The sequence below is a fragment of the Melozone crissalis genome, unplaced genomic scaffold, assembly GCF_028551555.1.
Source record: "Melozone crissalis strain CALT ecotype California unplaced genomic scaffold, PUWL_Pcris_2 ptg000063l_1, whole genome shotgun sequence".
Lineage (NCBI taxonomy): Eukaryota > Metazoa > Chordata > Aves > Passeriformes > Passerellidae > Melozone > Melozone crissalis.
In genome coordinates this window covers 12,476,089-12,494,561 of record NW_026535841.1, presented here as the reverse complement: position 1 = coordinate 12,494,561, position 18,473 = coordinate 12,476,089, and the positions used below count along the sequence as shown (strand labels likewise).

At 52.5% G+C, this 18,473-nt stretch overlaps 3 protein-coding genes across 3 annotated transcripts in view; 2 read left to right on the top strand and 1 right to left on the bottom strand.

Annotated features, from left to right (window-relative positions):
* Positions 1 to 2,481, top strand: part of SETD1B (SET domain containing 1B, histone lysine methyltransferase) — a 43,185-nt gene extending 40,704 nt beyond the window's left edge. Inside the window, exons 14-18 of the mRNA XM_054288624.1 lie at positions 261 to 427; positions 668 to 799; positions 900 to 1,019; positions 1,373 to 1,510; positions 2,209 to 2,481. Of these exons, the coding sequence (XP_054144599.1) occupies positions 261 to 427; positions 668 to 799; positions 900 to 1,019; positions 1,373 to 1,510; positions 2,209 to 2,382 (731 nt within the window). The 3' untranslated portion in view covers positions 2,383 to 2,481. The remainder of the gene's footprint in view (positions 1 to 260; positions 428 to 667; positions 800 to 899; positions 1,020 to 1,372; positions 1,511 to 2,208) is intronic.
* A 5,661-nt stretch (positions 2,482 to 8,142) lies between these two features.
* HPD (4-hydroxyphenylpyruvate dioxygenase) lies at positions 8,143 to 12,265 on the bottom strand. Its single transcript, XM_054288885.1, has 12 exons — positions 12,207 to 12,265; positions 11,372 to 11,476; positions 11,208 to 11,250; positions 11,044 to 11,126; positions 10,826 to 10,915; positions 10,631 to 10,734; positions 10,394 to 10,471; positions 10,082 to 10,244; positions 9,684 to 9,755; positions 8,985 to 9,107; positions 8,741 to 8,857; positions 8,143 to 8,659 (listed from the first exon to the last, which is right to left on the bottom strand). The coding sequence occupies exons 4-12, from the start codon at positions 11,122 to 11,124 to the stop codon at positions 8,549 to 8,551; spliced, it is 939 nt and encodes a 312-aa protein (XP_054144860.1). The 5' UTR covers positions 11,125 to 11,126; positions 11,208 to 11,250; positions 11,372 to 11,476; positions 12,207 to 12,265; the 3' UTR covers positions 8,143 to 8,548.
* Positions 12,266 to 14,393: 2,128 nt separating this feature from the next.
* PSMD9 (proteasome 26S subunit, non-ATPase 9) lies at positions 14,394 to 18,064 on the top strand. Its single transcript, XM_054288777.1, has 6 exons — positions 14,394 to 14,527; positions 14,620 to 14,722; positions 15,458 to 15,651; positions 16,107 to 16,208; positions 16,703 to 16,791; positions 17,124 to 18,064. Exons 1-6 carry the CDS (start codon positions 14,414 to 14,416, stop codon positions 17,149 to 17,151), a joined length of 630 nt encoding a protein of 209 aa, XP_054144752.1. The 5' UTR covers positions 14,394 to 14,413; the 3' UTR covers positions 17,152 to 18,064.
* Positions 18,065 to 18,473: the final 409 nt, after the last annotated feature.

Sequence of the window (18,473 nt, the reverse complement as noted above, 5' to 3'; positions counted from 1 at the left end):
TGTTGTAGCTTTCATGGCTGTGTTTGTGGGGTGAGCTGGCAGCAGTACAGCTCCACTGTCCTTCCAGGAGCCAAAGCCCTGAAGGTTTGTAGTGTGTGTCTGAAGGAGCTGATTTCCCAAGGCACCTCAGTAGTAATGTTGTTTTTACAACCCCACAAAACCTTCCCAATTTTCCAGGCTCCTGGTGTTAGCTCCATGCAGCTGTAGCGAGTTTAGTCTGATATCCACCCTGGCTGTGTTTCTCCTTAACCTCTTGGCACCCACCAGCTTTTCCACCCCCAAGAAGAAGAAGCGGGATGACGGCATGCGGGAGCACGTCACGGGCTGCGCGCGAAGCGAGGGCTATTACAAAATTGATAAGAAGGACAAACTCAAATACCTCAACAATAGCCGAGCTTTTGCAGAGGAGCCTCCAGCTGACACCCAGGTGAGGAATCCAGCTGTGGGTGGGGTTTGGTTTGACACTGTCACACACAGCAGGTGCTTCCTGCCTTTTGGCAGGGAGGGAGAGGGAGCTGTTGTGTCTCCTTGATTGTCCTGGGGATGTGTGGGGAGTGCTAATGTTTGATGCCAGGTGTTCTGTGGTGATGAGCTGTAGCACAAGGGGCTGCTCACAGGGAGCCTGCAGGGTGTTGGGTCAGCTTTGATCCCCCATTTGTCCTCTCAGGGTATGAGCATCCCTGCCCAACCTCACGCTTCCACCCGGGCTGGTTCCGAGAGGCGATCAGAGCAGCGCAGGCTCCTCTCCTCCTTCACTGGTAGCTGTGACAGTGACCTGCTCAAGTTCAACCAGCTCAAGGTAGATACCCCCTGCTGCAGATCCCGGACCCAGAGACATCCTTTCTGTTCTGTGCTGTGGCTAATTCAGGGTTGGGTTTTGGGGTGTTTTCTTCATGCAGTTCCGGAAGAAAAAACTAAAATTTTGCAAGAGCCACATTCACGACTGGGGCCTTTTTGCTATGGAGCCCATTGCAGCTGATGAGATGGTGATAGAGTACGTGGGGCAGAACATCAGGCAGGTAAGCTGTGGCTGAAATCTGAGCAAAAACCAGCCCTGGATGAAATCCTTGAGTATGACAGCAAGGGTTGAGGTCCTGGGTTGGAGGTGTCAGCTTTGTGGGCTGGGCACAGGTTGGCATGGTTTGGAGCTACAAGGGTAGGAATTCCAACAATCCATGGAAATTGAGCACTCAGGAGAATCCTCCTTAAGAAGCCCATCCTGAACTTCTGTGTTTCCAGTTGGGTGTGTGCTCTCTTGGGGTAGTGGGGATCTTACAGAGCCCCATTGCCTGGCACAAGCAGAGCTCAGGGGAGCCTTGTGGAGGTGAGGAGGCTGCTCACAGCTGGCCTGAGCCTGCCTGGCTTTCTGCAGGTCATTGCTGACATGCGTGAGAAGCGATACGAGGACGAGGGCATCGGCAGCAGTTACATGTTCAGAGTCGACCACGACACCATCATCGATGCCACCAAGTGTGGGAACTTCGCCAGGTTCATCAATCACAGCTGCAATGTGAGTATCTGTTCTGGTCTGTCCTTGTTCCCTGGCAGCTGACAAACCCGGGGAGGCCCTGCCAGCCCTGCTGGGGGTGCTCAGAAGTGGCAGGGGGTCTCAGGGTTGTGATTAAATGTTAATGAGCCACAGCAGGTCAGAGCAGGGTCTAAAGGAATGTAAAGAGCTTGGAGAGACCTGAGGAGTGAAACATGCAGGGAGACTGAGTGCACTCAGGAGCCTTTCTGGCTGTCTCAGGGAACCTGATGGACACTGAGCAAGCAAATCTAACAAATAGTTCCTTAAAACATAGCAAATTTCAGCTGTGGGAAATTCAGCTCCTTCTAGTGTCCGCATGGGAAAATATTCCCTGCTGTTTCCTGCTCTGCTCTGTGCTGCAGTCTGCTCTCAGACTTGCCGGCCTGGCCAAACTGTTAAGCATTGAGCTTCTCTTAACCTGGGACAAAATTGATGGAGCATCATCCAGGCTCTTTTGCTCCACAAATGAGCAGAGTGTGGATATTTTGGAGCAGCACAAGGGGAGCTGCTCTGATTTCTGGCTTCATGCCTTCCTCCTGAGTCCAGGCTCTGAAAGTGTGGCTGGGGTTGTCTCGGGAAAGGGCTGCCCTGTTTTATTTTATCTTGAAATAATTGTATGGAGGCTGGGAAGCTGTGGCACTCTGGAACCTGCATCCTCACCTGTTGTGTCACCCTTGCAGCCAAATTGTTATGCTAAAGTGATCACGGTGGAGTCTCAAAAGAAGATCGTTATCTACTCCAAGCAGCACATTAATGTGAACGAGGAAATTACCTACGACTACAAGTTTCCAATTGAGGATGTAAAGATCCCGTGTCTCTGTGGCTCTGAGAACTGCAGGGGAACCCTGAACTGAACTCGAGGTTTCTCGTCACACTTGCACCTTCGGCCATGTCAAAACTGTGGTAACCAGGTGTGGTTGCACTTTGCCAAAAAAAGAGAAAAAAAAAAAACCTACAGAAAAAAAGGAAGAAAAAAAATTTAAAAGCAAAAAATACTTACCAAAAAAAAAAAAAAAAAGAGGAAAAAGAGAAGAAAACCAAGCAAGTTTCGCACTTCTGCCAGGATCATGAGTGAAAGCAAAAAGCGCACACGCTTACGAGGACTGTTCATGTTTCAGGTGCTTTTTCCTTTTCAGATCCAACACGCACACAAAAAGGTGGCTACCTTTTGTGGCATGGTCTATCCAAACACTAGCTTCTCTGTTCAGTCCCTGAAGTAATGCTCCATAATGGGATAATGGTACCTTTTTTTTTTTTAATTGTTCTTATAAGCCTTCATTGTTTCATAAATGCTGCTACCTTTTTCTCATCAGTTTTCGTTGGTTGAAAAAGACATTCAACGTTTAAATGTGAAGCAGAGACTGAAAACGCCATATAGGGTTTGTTGGGAGCTTGATTGGCTGAAATTGCACAGATTTCTCAGAGTAAGCTGTAAATAAATGTAAGGTTGATGTTACAGAGCAAGCCAGAGGCTTGAGGGTGTGTGAGTGAGTGAGTGCTTGGGTGTGTGTGTGTGTGTGTGTGAGATGTGTCCACAGTGGGACTAGAGCTGATCTGTCCTGCCTTTTCCTTAGGGATGAGCCTGAACAAGGCCCCTCAGCCAACCCCAGGGCAGGGTCAGGTCAGCCAGAGCTCAGCTCCCCTCCTTGGGCTCCCCTCTCATTTTCCATGCCATGCTGGTCCATGGGGGATCAAAACCTCCGCAGCTGCACGTGAGAAACCCTTGGGTACTTCAGTCACTAGGGAGAGGTGTGGCCTTTGGGGATGCCCATTCCTTGGGGATGGGCTTGCCTTGCTTGCAGGAGAGGCTGACATTGAGTGGAGAGCTCAGCCCCTGTTGATGCTGTAGAAATCCTGCCCTGCAAGCAAAGACTACGGCCCACGTTTGTAGCAGGACTTTGTTCCTGTGGGTGGCAATCAGGCTGATGTGTGACTTGTATTCATTTTTTCTCACTTTCATCTGCATTTCCCTGCCCTTCCAGTGTTTTACAGGGAGTATTTGCTCTGTCCTTGGATGTGGGAGATGCCTCCTGTGATAGAAGCAAGCTGTGCCCTGCTGCTCTCCTCCCTCTGTTACTCAGTAACTTGGCCAGGGGTGGTCCTGTCCCTCCAGAAAATCATGGTAGAAATGTCCCTGAAAGCAATTCTGTCCCCCCCATCTATAGCATGGAAATGAATTGCTTCTCTACATTTGTAAGGCATGTTTTAAAATGATTTCTCAATATATTTTTTCCTTGTAGATGTGCTGAGGTGAAGGTTGCAGTTCTTCAAGAGGTTGGTTCCATTTAAAAATGGGACCAAACACCAAAAAAATAATTCTTTGGATGAGATCTGGAAGTGTTACACCAGCATTCAGGTATAGACAGGATCAGTTTTTCAATTTGCATTGAATTTCTCCTCCTTTCAAAGTAGGGATTAGTTGTACTAAACCCTTTTTAATTGGCTTGTAAGGGGAAGCTGCAATGTCATTCTGAAATGGAAGATTATCTGCATAACTAAACACCTTCTCCCCACAGAGCAAATTGCAGAGCTGTATTCTTGTGCTCTTTCCAAACCCCCTCAGAGGTGACAACCTTGCACAAGAGGTTCCTGGAAGTTTTTTCAGCTGTTCCATGGAATTGCCAGGCCTGCACTGCAGTGTGGAGTTTGTAGTGTAGGTTAGACCTCTGCCTCTGTATTTCTCCAGACAAAAGGGCTGAGGGAGCAGGAACACACAGAGTGCTGCAAGCTGCCTTAATACCACCTGTGTTCCTGCCTGAGGGCGAGCAAATTGGCTCTGAGATTGGACAGCCCATGGTCCATCTCTGCTTTTCTTTCAGTTCTGTTTTGTTTCTCCTCCTTCTTCCTAAATCTCTCCAGCTCCTGGGTGTTGGTGACCCAGAACCTAAAATCATGAGAAGCCCAAGTTTCTGTCTCTGAATGTTGGTTGGAACTGCAGTGATGGCATTTGGGAGTTAAGCCAGCTGCTCAGTTTAGTTGTTATTTTTTCTCAGTGAGATTCAGTGTGTTGGTTGGCATCTCCACAGCTTGGCCTTTGACTGGCAAGGCTTTGGAAATGCACAGAAGGTTCCTGTGTGTCAGAACTGAAGCCCCTGTCCTTGGCCTTCTCCCTCTCTGCTCCATCAATCCAGTGCATCAATGGTGGATTTGTGGGGGTGAGGACACCCCAGCTGGCCCAGCCCTGTGTTCCCAGCACATCTGTGTGCCCTGGGTGGGAGCAGCCCCTGCAGTTTGCCTTAATCCTTGGGGAGGAAGGTGGGGAGGAAGGTCCCTGTCACCTTCAGGTCCTGTGTTTTAGGAGCACCAGAGGGATTTGGGTGCCAAAGACCATGAGCACCTAAATCACTTGGGTACTTCTGAATCTGCCTGTAATTCATCCCCTTTTAGGATCCCAGACAAATAATGTGAGTTTTTAGAAGAGCTGATCTCCCAGCACTTCCCCAGGAAGGAACAGAGCTGTTGAAGCCACAGCACTTCTGAAAAATCATGTCTGGTCTCAAAGCCAAACCTGAGACTTCTCTTTCCCCCCATAAATCTTGGCTTGCAGAATCCTCCCTGGGAGATTTTTGTCTTGGACTGAGAAGCTTCCTGACCTCCAAACAAATCATTTTATTGTGAGGACTCCCAAGCCTGGTGCAGGGATTTCCATGGGTGCCCTGTCCCTGCCAGGGGAGCCCTGCAGCCACAGATGGGTGGGAGAGGCCTCAGATCCTTTGCCTGGATGGGATGAGAGCAGGGCAGGAGCTGTGGTTGCTGTGGTCCATTCGGCACAGGCTCCCTGGGAACAGTGACAGGGACAAGGGAGCCTCAGCAGCACGTGCTGCTTACTCAGTGCACTGAAAAACCCATCCCCACGTTTATTGTCACTTCAGTTTGAGCCCAAGACAAAAAAAAAGGAGAGACATTTACAGTGCTCTCTGCAAAATTCCATCTCCCTGGGAGGAATGACCCAAGAAAAAAGAGCAAAATGATGGAAATAGAATTTAATTGGTTTGCAGCTGTGGGAGTTGAGGTGCAGGTGCCTCTGTGCTGGCAGCCACAGGATCTGGGGGGCTGGAGGGCATGGGGCTCATCCTGCAGTTATTTATATTGTACAGAGCAGCTTATTTCTACAAGGAAAGAAAAAACAACCATCATTTTAAAACCCCAACAAATACAGTAGTTTCAGTTCTGGTTTTTGTGACCTTTTTCAGGGATCATTTCAGTGCATTTCTGTACAAAATAAAAATTTAGGGAAAAAAAAGGATTTTGAAGTATAAAAAATGCATTTTCTGTACATAGGCGAACTCAAGAATCTTCTCTTCGAACACTGTTTCTTGTAGAAACATGTTGAAATTTTTTTGCTGATTTCTTTGTACTTCAAGAGCATGTAAATAGTTTATTAAAAGTGACTATTGTAATTTGGAGTTCTTTTTAAACAGATTCCAGCTCTAAATCATGTCACGATGGGGAGGAAGAAGGACCGAGTATAGCAAAGGAGCTGGTGGCATTTACAGCTTGTGTCAAGCTTTGTATAATGTAAATTCTGTATAAATATGGGGTTTTTTTGTCAATAAATAGATGCAATTAGAAGCATTAAGAAACTGAAGACAAAAAATTGCCAAGTCAAGGCTTCTTCTTTCCCCCCTCCCTCAGTCTGAAACCTTATGTGCAAAATCTATTTATTTCAAGCGAGGAAATGTGTACAGTCTAATAGACACCCTAAAATGTATTTAAGCAAATTAGCAACTGGATTTTTTCAGTTTAATATTTGTTTTGTTTTTATGAGTTTCCTCAATTGCCACTGTAGGATTTGTCCAAGTGCAAACACATCAAGAAGGACACTCTAAAACAATGGGGCAGTTTTGAAGCAAAGTGGAACACCCAGCTCCCAATTCTTGCAGTTTTCTGGTTTTAATTCCCAGCGTGGAAATCAAGGGCCTCCTTTAAAAGTAGGCAGGTCAAATTGTTTGCAATAAATTTAATTTTTTTTTTCTTAAGTTCCTTTAAAAAAACAACTCTGCTTTGAAGACTTAGGATTTCTGCTTTTTCTTTGGTTAAGCAAATTTATAAATTTAGGGATGTTTTGTGCATATAGAATCTGTCACCAGTATGTATCTTGTTTTGAAGAAAGTGTTTTTGTTGTGGATGTGTCATGCTGTATATATTTGTTCATATTTTTGTGAATTGAATACTATGTACCATTGTATTATAGTAACTTTTATAAAGCAAACCATAAATATACTGACTTTTCTTACAGAAAAATTATGTTGTGCTTAATATATTACCTGGGAGCTGTGAGAGCTCAAGGAGGCAGATGCAGAACAAGAACAGTGTGAAGAACTGATTTTCAGCAAAGTTCACTGAAAATATTAATTCTGGTGAGCAGGAAATGAATTTAAGCAACATTATATTGCATGAAAGAAATATGTGAGTGATTCTAGTCTATAAATTTTGTCTCAGTATTAACAATGTTGAGAGCCTTGGAGAGCTGAAGCAGAGCTCTCCTGACAGTGAACCAGGAGTCCCAAACCTGTCCAACCTCTGCAGGTGAGGGGTCCCTGCCCCTCCTTCTCCCCTGGATTGCTCTGATTTCATATCCTTTATTTATTTATTTGTTTTTAGCTTTATGGAGGCAAAAGCCCTTAACTACCAGGTGAGGGGTCAGAGATGTGTGAGGCTGTTGTGGCCAGAGGCTCTTTGCTTTCTTTCTTTTAAAATCAGTTTATTCCAATTGCCAGGAGTTGGACTTGGATGTTTCTTGTGGATCCCTTGCAGGATATTCTGTGATTGTTTGAGATCTGGATTAGCTCTGCTCCCTGGGACCCAGGGAAGGGGCAGCTGGGGGAGCTGCTCAGGTTTGGCCCATGTACCCCCAACAATGGGGGGCTGCTGCTGGGGGGTCAGGGTGGCCTCTCTGAGCTTTTATTCACAAATAAACACCTGGAGCGGGGCCAAGGGGAATGGCTGATGGAGGAGGAGGTGGAAGAGACAGGACAGAGGCTGGAGGAGACCTCAGCTCAGCTCCTGCATTGCTCAGGTGAGCACAGGGCAGGGCTGCAGCACGGCCACACCTGGGGGGCTCAGCCAGGAGGGCTGGGAGGGGGCTGGGGGTCAGAGGAGCCCATCCTGAGCTGAGGGCTGGGGCTGGGAGGGGTCTGAGAGCTCCCCTGCTGGGGAAAAGGGAACGGGGGGCTGTGGAGGGGCTGTGCAGCACCCCAGGGTGTCCTGCAGCAGCTGGGAACACAGGGACTCCCCAGGCACTCAGGCCAGGCCAGAAAAGGGATTTATTGCTTTGGGGAGGAATTCCCCGTGCAAAGGACAACTCCAGAGCAACACCCAGAGGGGACTTTGCACATGCAGCCAGGATCTGAGCCAAGGAACTGCTGCCAGTGCCAGCAATTACTGCTGCAAACACGGGAGAAACCCCAACCCATCATTAATGCAGGAATTTACAGGTATTACAGCAAGACTCTGTTGCCTTGGGAAGGCTGAAATATGTAAATACAATTAATTCTCATTCCAGAGTGTTGGAGCTACCCTAAAACCATGTTTATTCTCAGCAATTTCAAATTGAAGATTGAGTCTAAAAGCAATTAAACCAAAATCTTACAAAAGATGTGCAGAGAGGAAAACGCCTCCCTGCTGTTGCAGCTTCCCGTGTAGCTAAAATTAAAACTTTGGGCAGACTGAATTTGAGCACTCCCAGTTGTTTCTTCTGTCTTCCTCTGTAGCTGCGTGTCTTTGGCACATGCCTTAAACCTGCCCTTTTGTTAAGAATTCCATGGTTTGGATCAGATGAAGCTGCTTTTTGAGAGTGTGTTTGCTATTTCCCACACCCCATCTCCCAGGAGGTCACAGAAGGGCAGTGCCAGGGCTGGGCTGGGAGAGCTGTTGGCTCCTTTTGCATTGTCCAGCTTGGCAGTGGCTTCCCTGGGTGTGTGGCACTCCAGTCTGGGCTATTTACCAAAACATGGGGTGTTTCCCAGTTCATTTGGGATGCAGCTCCTTGGGGATGAGGGTGGCACTTGCTGCCATCCCCTACATCCTCCTGGTCTCCCCGTTGGGCTCCAGCACAGTCAGGTTTCCTCTGGCATCCTGATCCATTTCAATGGCCTCAAACAGAGACTTGAAGTTCCCAGCACCGAAGCCCTGCAGGGGTGGCACCGTTAGGGACCAGGGCTTGGCCCTGAGGGCTCCTGGCCAGGACCAGAGGGACAAACTCAAACCAACCTGGTGGTTGTGCCTCTGGATCACCTCAAGAAACACCGTGGGTCTGTCTTGGACTGGTTTGGTGAAGATCTGCAGCAAGTAGCCTTTTTCATCAAAATCCACCAGGATTTTCAGCTCCTGGAGAAATGAGGGGACAGCTCAAAGACCCACAGAGGAGCAGGTGGGCTCTCTGTGTCCCTCACGTCCCTGCAGGGACTGTGGGGAGCTGCTCCAGCCCTGGGCAGGCCTTTCCCCCCTGACTCACCTCCAGCTTGTCAATGTTCTCCTTCACTTTGATTTTGGCAGTTTTGAGCCTCTCCCGCAGCACCTGGTAGTAGCTGGAGGGCACATCCATGAACTGCATGCCCCTCTGCTTCAGGTTGGTGATCTGCAAGGCAGGGGAGACCCAGCAGGGCTCAGCTTGGGAGGGGTTTGTGCCAGGAGTAGTTCCTGGCATGGGCTGTGTCAGGACAGAGACGCTTTCCCGTGGCATTGGCCAACCTCAGGCATGAGAACCTGCCTCATCATTTCACTTTGGCACCAGGAATGGGCAGCCCCAAGGTGTCCTCCCCAGGCACTGCAGAGAGCTGTGCAAGGATCATTGGTCCTGCTCTGATGCCTTGGTCTGGAGAGGAGCCCAAGCCTGGGTGCTCAGCCCAGCCTTGCCCCTGCTGAAGGTGGGTGATGGGCTGTGGGGCTCAGCCTGGGCTGGCTGTGTCCCGCCAGGCACCCTGCAAGGACAGAGGTGCCACCAAGGACCCTGCAGACCCCAACTGCTTTAACAGGCAGCTCCCAGCTGCAGCAGGTCCCTTTGACCCCTGGGCAGTTAATGCTGGTTGTAAAACAACCACAGCACAAAGGCCATGAGCTCTGTGTCCTTGTGCCCTGACAGGGTCATGGTGCACCCTGTGATGAGCAGCACTGTGCCCAGAGCCAGGGCAGGGGGTCCCAGGGCTGCACTCACCGCTGAGATGATGTCGGGGGTGTTCAGTGCGATGTGCTGGACTCCGGCCCCTCCGTAGTAATCAATGTATTCCTACAGGGAAAAGATGTCACCATGGCAGTGACAGCACAGCTACAGCTGTGAAGGGATGGTGTGGGCTTAAAAATGTGCAGGCAAGATCAGCCCAGGGGCACCACACGATGACAGACACTGTTGATGAGATGGGGTAAACTGGCTCTGCCCAGCAGCTCCCCTGGGGTTTGTCAGGCCCAGCAGAGCCAGGATTCCTTTCTAGCAGCCACTTCAGCACAGCAGCTCTGCTCTGGCTCCACATCACTGACCCTTGGTCCCTGTTCCTTCACTAAGATCCCCCTGGGAGTGGAGGCAGCCACATGGATCAACCACCAGCATCCACCCACCTGAATCTGGGATTTCTTCTTGCCAGGGGCTGGCTCATTGATGGGCATCTTGATGGTCTCCTCGTAGTTGGTGACCACGATGGAGCGCAGGGCGCTGAACTCGGTGTGCAGCTGCTTGTCATCCACCGACCAGAAGCGGTGGAAGAGCAGGTTCTTCTGGTACCTGCCCAGGTCACCAGGCACAGTCAAGGCCTTGCTCCATCCCCACAGTAGTGGAGCTGTGCTGGCTTCATCAGCCCTGGCAGGAGTGGTGAGACCAGCAGAGCTGTGCTGCTGCTCCATCCCACCCCCACCAGCTCTGCCCACCCTTACCAGTCTGCCACTGGCACCATCTGGAGGTCAGGCTGGTTCCCCACAACGTGATCAACAAAGCTGAGCTTGCCACTTGGTCTGTGGGGGGAGACAAGGGGGGTCTCAACCAGGCTCAGGGGTACCCCACAGCTCAGGGGGCTCCAGGGCAAGGCAGTGGGGACCTGTCCAGCTCCTCGGTGGGATATCCCACCAGAACACGATGGCAGAGCCAGGCAGGAGCCTCTGGAAAGTACTCACAGCTTGGGCAGCAGGGGGTCCTTGAAGAGGGGTGGGTGGTACCCAGGGAGGAACAGGCCCTTGTAGTTGAGCTTCTCTATCAAGGTGTGGGTGGTGTCACCGTACTGTGAGGGGTTAAAGTGGTTGTGTTGTGGTTTTGTTTGTGCAGGGGCCTCCCAGGTGCAGCCAGCTCCATGGCCCTGCCCTGCCACTCACCGTCTGGATCACTGCGAATTTCACCTTCCCAAATTTGTCCTGCTCCACCCACGGCTCCTTCACCACCACAGCACCACGCTCCTTGGCTTTCTGGGCAGAAGGAGAGAGATCCTGTCCTGCCACAGCTCCCCCAGGCCAGGGGGAGACATCCCCAGGCCCTCCTGCCTCCCCTCACCGTTTTGGGGGGCTGTGTGGGAGGGGACAGAGGGGCTGCCCACCTGCACGATGAAGTCACAGTCCTCCACTTCGAAGGCCACGTCCTTCACCCCGTCCCCGTGCTTCACCAGGTGCTCCCCCATCTCTGCCCCGAGCAGGAACAGGCACAGGCATGAGCAGAGCTGCTTTGTTCATTTCCCACTGCATCCCCCCCAGTGACACCTACCCTCATTCCCTGGGTTCAGAGCGGACGAGAAAACAAACACGATCTGCCGAGGAAGAGGAGCAGAGGTGAGGATGGAGCCACAGGTGATGGTGTTCATGGTGGGTCTGACACCACCTCACCTTTCCCTGCCCTGGCAATGGCACCTCTGTCAGGGGCTCCCTTACCTTGTCCTGCTTGATGACATGTGACACCACCTCCCTGCTGCCGGTCTCCAGCCCGCGGTAGGCCAGCTCCTCGAAGCCCAGCTTGTTGCAGTAGTAGGATGCAGCCTGTGGGCAGGGAAGAGTCCCTCTGGGTGAAGCTGTGGTGCTGGTGGCCCACAGGCCATGGAGAACAGCACCATGGCAGGTGCAAGTCACACTTGTGTGTGTGAGAACAGGCAGCAGCTTCTCTGCCTCCTCCAGCAGCCCGGGGGGAACAGGCAGAGGCAACAAAGGGCCAGGATTGAGGAAAAAGCCCAAACTCAGTGGGAAGCGCTGCCTCCAGAACTTTCTGTGAGGGCTGCCATGGAGCAGGAGACATTTCTGGGTGTCCCCTGTTCTGTGACGTTGGGGGAAAAGCAGCTCAGGTGTGGAGAACAGGGGTGGGGGATGGAGACCAGGGCAAGGTTTGGAGATCAGCTGCCACGAGCCCACGCAGCTCTGCAGGCTGGTGGCCACAGCTGGGCCTGGCCACGTGCCCTGGTCCATGTCCCATGTCCCACCCCCAGGAGCCGCCCCTCGCCTTGCGTAAGGGCCACCAAGGCCACCAAGGCCACCGGTGCCAGGCCAGGGCCGGGCTTTGGGACACGGCACATCCCAGGCCCAGGGGCTGCCGGGAGGAACCAACACCCCCCGGGCAGCCAATGCCTGCAGAGCCCGGCCTGTCCGGCGTGGGAGGTGTCCCCTGGCACTGCTGTCCCCTGGCACTGCTGTCCCCTGGCTCTGCTGTCCCCTGGCACTGCTGTCCCCTGGCACTGCTGTCCCCTGGCACGTGTGCCTGGCAGCCGCAGCCTCTCACCTGCTTGGCATTGCCGACCCAAAAGGTGATGGAGTGGAAGTGGATGAAGCGGCCTCGTTGGGGCTGAAAGGAAGGAAAATGGGGCTGGAAGCTGCTGCTGCTGCTGCATTTCCTGCAGCACTGCTCGGCTCTGGAGCAGGGGGAAGCAGCAGCTGGAACGCTGAAAATGCATCTCCTGCAAAAGCATCTGAATTAACTGGTGGAACAGCCCTCAGATGGTGATTTTCCAAAGTGCTTTACAGTCAAGTCCCACAGGATCCTGCACTGCAGGCTGGAAGATACAAAGCACTGATTCACCTTTGCCCACAGCAGTGCTCCCCACAAGTAGCCATCCCAGCGAGCTGCCCACCTGCAAACCTCGCTGTGTTAAAGATTAATTATTCCACAAAAGCTCTTACACAACCAGCAGCACCAGGACAGATCCCCTTTGCTCCGTTCCCCACCACTGCCCAACCTGGCACAGGACACCCAGCACTGGAAACACTTTAAAAGTCGAAAAGGAGGCAAAGAATGCAGCATTTGGAAATAAATGTTGCATGGAATAAGGATTCAGCTTAAGGCTTGACTTGACTGGGAAATATCCATCATCTCCTGTTTGTCACTCTCCTCCCAAACCAGAAATTTCAATGATCACTCCCAAACCAGAAAATTCAATGATTAATACTAATTTACCACGAGGATCTTGTGTGGCCCAGAGCAGTTTTACTTCTAATTTCAACAGGTAATCAAGGAATTGACACAATTTGCAGTAACATGACCAATGTTTCACACCAGGCAGAGGGGCAGGACAGGGACACAATTCTTACCTTTTCTCCTTTGTCTGTGTAGGACGTCTGAAAGAGAATGAGAAAAGAGGGACATTAGTGGGACAGGCAGGTACAGCAGCCCCCAGGGAGCGGAATCCAAAGGTCAGGCTGTGAGAGCAGCTCTGCTGTGCCACATCCAGCACAGCCACTGGAAAATCCGAACTCAAGCAGAGTTTAAATCTCCAAAAGTGTCCCGTGCATGGAGCCCCCGATGTCTGAATTAATTCCCATCTGCTGCCCTCACCATTTTTGTGACCTGGCGATGTGATGGAAGCAAAGAGAGCTTGAGAATGGGGCGCTTTCAATATAACGGGACGGGGAGGCTCCTCCTCGGCCCCACCTTCTGCCAGCGCCAACCCAGGGATGTGTTTGGTTTGGGCCGGGAGCTGCCCAGAGCGGGGCGGTGGGTGGCTGTCACCGGGGCCGTGTCACGGCTCCCGCAGCCCTGCGGGGGCACCGAGGGCAGCACGTGAGGCTCTGCGGGGGGGGGGGACCCTGCTGACCCCGCAGCCAAACCCCTGCCCCGCGTGTGTCACCGGGCACCGGCGGTGACGCAATTCGGGCAGCACATCCCCCGGCCCGCCCGCTGCCCCTGGGGACATTCACCCTCCCTGGGGACATGTCATGGGCAGCGCTGAGCCGGGACAGCCTGCAGAGCCCGCCTGGTGTCTGGGCACGGGGCCACGCGGTGCCACCTTCAGCCCCGGCGAGCCCAGCGCTGCAGGGACCCCAAAATGTGGGACAGCAGGAGGAGGGGACGAGAGATGGCCCTGCCGGGGAGGCACCAGTGCACAAACTGCACCTGGCTGGGAGTGGTGGGAAGTCGGAGCCACCAGCAAGGCCAGAGGGGATGAGCACGGGGGGCTTGGGTGGTGCCAGTGGCACGGAGGACAGGGGTGGGGGTCTCAGTGTGACAGGGCTGTCCCCTGTCACACTACCCGGGACATGGATGCCACACTCGGCAAATGCACTGGGCCACAGACTGGAGAGGGGCCAGCAGCAGGGACAGGGACATAACATCGTGCACCTGGCTGTGTCACCCAGTGGTGGTGACACCGCTGTGCTACTACATGTCACCATCAAAGCTGCTTAACTCACTGGTGGTGACACTGCTGTGCCACCACGTGTCACCATCAGAGCCGCCCCATGGCACCACCAGAGCAGCGTGACCCAGTGACGGTGACACCGCTGTGCCCCTCCATGCCAGCGCCACAGCGGTGTGCCGCAGAGGCAGTGACGGCTGTGCCACCCCGTTATTGCCATCATTGTGTTCCCGCCGTGTCCCCGCTGTGTCACTCCCGTGTCACCGCTCTGTCCCCGCCTGTCACCCCCTCACGGGCCCCGCTGGCCCCGCCCCCGGCCCCGCCCCGCGCCCGTCCCGGCTCCCGTCCGGCCGCGGCCATGGCGGATCCCGGCGGGGGCCGCCCCGTCACCGTCAGCGATGTGCAGCAGCTGGTGCGGCGCAAGGACGAGATTGAAGCGCAGATCAAGGCGTGCTACGAGCTCCTGGAGGGGGTCAGTGCCCGGGCAGGGCCGGGCCGGGCCGGGGGGCGCCGTGCGGGCCCGCGGGCTCGGCCCCCTCCCAACCGCCGCCTCTCCCCTCACAGCAAAAGGGCGTCGGGATGCACGAGCCCCTGGTGGACGCCGAGGGCTTCCCCCGCTCGGACATCGACCTGTACCAAGTGCGCACCGCCCGGCACAACATCATCTGTGAGCGGGGAACGGGGAACGGGAACCGGGCGGGGGGGCCCTTCTCGGGACCGGGCCGCGCCCCGTGCCGCGGGATGAGCCAGCGAAACCGGGATGTGCGGGACAAAGGCGGCCTCTGCCCGGGAACGGGCACCGCGGAACCGCGGAGCTCTCTGGAACCCCCATGGCGCTCGTTGTAATTCCTCAGAACCGGGGCCCGGGGCTGCCCTGAGCCTGTTCCCCAGGTTCTGCTCAGGGCTCGGAGCTGCCGCCTGGGCTGAGTCAGTGAAATGCTTTTGAACACGTGTTGCTGCGGCGGCACTGAAATTCTGCCACTGCTGCGGGGCCATTTGGGATCTGTGAAACACAACAAAGCCTGTCTGTGCTGTTTGTAGAATAAAATTTGGGTAGGAAACAGCTTCATATTTATTTCATCCCAGGCTTTCCCAGTGCCCATCCTCAGGATGGGTATGTACATAACAGCAGGTGACTTAGTGGAAAGACTTAAGCTGCTCACTGAGTGCTAAGGGATGTTGGGCCTCGCTGCCTTTGCATGTTTACCAAAATTCGTAGGGTGGTTTTCTCTGTGTCTGACTTTTACTGATAAACATCTGCCAGGCTGGCATCAGGCCCCGGCAGATAGAGCAGAGGTTCTTGCTGAGATCAGAGACTGTGTGACTGCAGGGGGAGCAGGTGCTGAGAGCCCTTTGGGGGAAGCCTCTCCCACTCCCTGTGTGCTCATGGTGTCACCCACAGGTTTGCAGAATGACCACAAGGCCGTGATGAAGCAGGTGGAGGAAGCTCTGCACAAGCTGCACGCCCGGGAGAAGGAGAAACACGCCAGGGATGAGGCAGAGGCCTTGGCTGAGGCCATGAGCCAGAGCCAGAGCCTGCCCCAGGCCTTTGCCAAAGTGAACTCCGTGAGCCCCGGCTCTCCTGCCAGTGTCTCGGTATGTGGGGCACGGCTCGTGGGGAAGGCTTTGGCTGGAGCCAGACAGCTCAGGCTCCCTCTGCCTCTTGTTAATCAGTGGGAATAAGCTGGGGCCTTGATTAGGGTGTCAACCCCTTCTTTTTATCATGTTGGGATGTCCTGTGAAGGGGCTGGTCACTGTACAGGGATGAGATGGGTGTTCATTCTCTGAGCTGTGTCCTGGCACCACAGCTCCTTCCACACCTCACTGACCATTCCAGCCTCAGTATTTCTCTTCCCATGAAACAGAACAGAGGAATGAACACTCACCTCTCCCTGTGGCTGTAGTGATGTTCAATTGCCTGGGTGTGAGAGGTGTTGTAGCACATCTCTCTCCCTGTGGCTGGGTGAAGGGTGATGCTCCTGGGATATTACCTGTGATATTACCTGTCTTTGGAGAATGCAGATGCTCATCTCTCTTCTTTCTCTGTCCAGGGACTTCAAGTTGATGATGAGATTGTGGAGTTTGGATCTGTCAATGCAAACAACTTCCAGAACCTGCAGAACATTGCCACGGTGGTGCAGCACAGCGAGGGGGTGAGCTCATTCCTGCTGTGGCTGCATTCTCTTGCCCGTTAGCCACAGCTCTTTCTGTGGAACTTGGATCTCTGGAATCATCATTTCCCTGTCAGAAACAGTGTCAGATTCAGTCTGTGCAGCTGTAGCCTTGCTCTCTCACAGCACTGAGCTATTTGCTCATCAATGGAAGAGCTGAGAGGTGAGAGCATTGTTTGTTCTCCCTGGGGACTCCCTGCAGCAGCATTGCTGTGCCACCCTCGTGGCCTGGCCAGAGAAGCTGCCACAGCCATTAAGTGCTTGGTGGTGGAATTGAGGGATCTCCTGGAGATGACTTCATACAAAACACTCTCTTCTTTCAGTTACAGCCACAGGAGGGAGAGTGGGCACTGCTGCTTAACAGTTCCTTGGGCTCAATGTTCTTTGTGTGCTTCAGCAAAAGAAGAAAGAGAGTTGACTTTGTGATGGAAAAGTGAAATATTTTGGTTATTTTTCTATTTTTTCCTCTTCTTCAGAGACCCCTGAGTGTGACAGTGATCCGTGGGGGCAGAAGGGTGCACGTGGGGCTGACTCCAAAGCGCTGGGCCGGGAAGGGCCTCCTGGGGTGAGCTACTGTTTCACTTGGGAGGGAAGAAAGAGGCTTTCACCAGCTCAGGGCACATTTCCTGAGCAGGGCCAGCCCTGGCTGTGTCACTGCCTGCTGTGACAGACCTCACAGGTGGGCACCAGGGAGCTGGAGGCAGCTGGTGCTGCACAGGGATACAGGGAGCGGAGTTCCATCAAACATGAGCACAGGCAGAAGGGTCTCAGTGGCTGGTTTGTCTGGGAAACCAGTGGAGGAGGGTTGTGGTGGGTCTGAGCCATCCCATGCCAGGTCTTCTGTGCCTGTCTGAGAAATGAAAATTTAATATTTCCTCCTACCCTCTTCTTTTGCAGCTGCAATATCATTCCTTTACAAAGATGACCATGGATGGGAGAACAATAAAGCTGAAGCTTGTTCCTGCTTTCTGGACTCTGATCTGGTTTGAAAACGTGGTGTTGCTGTGACCTCTGGTGCCTGGAGGGTTCTGGCAGAGTTCTGCAGTTCAGAATTGCACTGGTTGTCAGGAGGAACCTGCAGAGCTGCAAGATGTGTCTTCTCATCTCTTCCACCTTGTCTCAATTTAGAATAAGGCTCTAGAGAGACCCAAATCTCACTTGATAAATGCTCCAAAGAGCTTGAAATGCTCTTTTTTTGGTGATAACAGAGCATTCCTTTTTTCTCCCCTTTAAAACTCCTCACAGAATATCATGTAATATATGCTAAAAAGTCCTAGAGCACTTTTTGATGCCTGTCACAGTAGATGACAGACAAGAGATATGCAAGTTTGATACTTCATCTTCCCATATTGCCACAACTTCTAAAGTCAGTGAACGTACTGAAAGGATTTTTGGAATGCCCAGTTATTTAACACAATGAGGTAAAGAATAGGGGTTATAATTCTACTTTGGGAACTTCCAGTACTTTATGTAGTCATGATAAGAACACTCCTAGCTTCTCTCTCTATTTTCTTTTAATTTTTTCAAAATTTGTTTATTTGCAGGAGTTGATTTTGGGGTGTTTTCCTGGTTCCAGCCAGGACAGGGTTCACCTTTTTGTGCCTCCCATTCTCCTCCATCCTGCTGCAGGAGCAGTGGGTGGCACAGGGTCTAGGGTGTTTTCAGTGGGAACAGTAAATTGGGGAACACCATTCCTAAACCACCACAGGTGCATAAAAACTGTTGGAAGGGATTCTGGGAATGACTGGATTGTTTAAAGCTTATTTCCAGCTGAACTTTCAAAATAGTCTCCCAAAACAATAAAACTGAGTATTGCCTCTCTCTGTTCTCATAGAAGTCATTATTTGGGGCAGCCTCTCCGGGTCAGGGAGATAATGGGAGCTGATAACAAATCTCCTTTCCGCTCCCAGCAGGGTGTGAGGCTCTTTCTGGGCAGAAGGAAAAACAAATTAACTTTAGAAATTGTTATTATTTGAGCTTAACAGCAAGGCTGAGGTCAACAGCTGGGAGCGTTTGGAGCTGATGATCTGCAGGGGTGCAGTGAGAGCCTGGAGTGAGCCCTGGGAGTGGCTGCCCTGTGCAAGTGCCTGGGGACCGTGGGGGACTGGCAGGGATTGGGGGATGATTTTTCTCACTTTGACTCTGCTTGTCCTGCTCAGGGAAGCCACTGGAGCAGAGCTGTCTGCAACTCCTTGTGGGGGGCATCGGGTAAAGATCCCCTGTCCCATTCCTCGGGCAGGGTGAGGG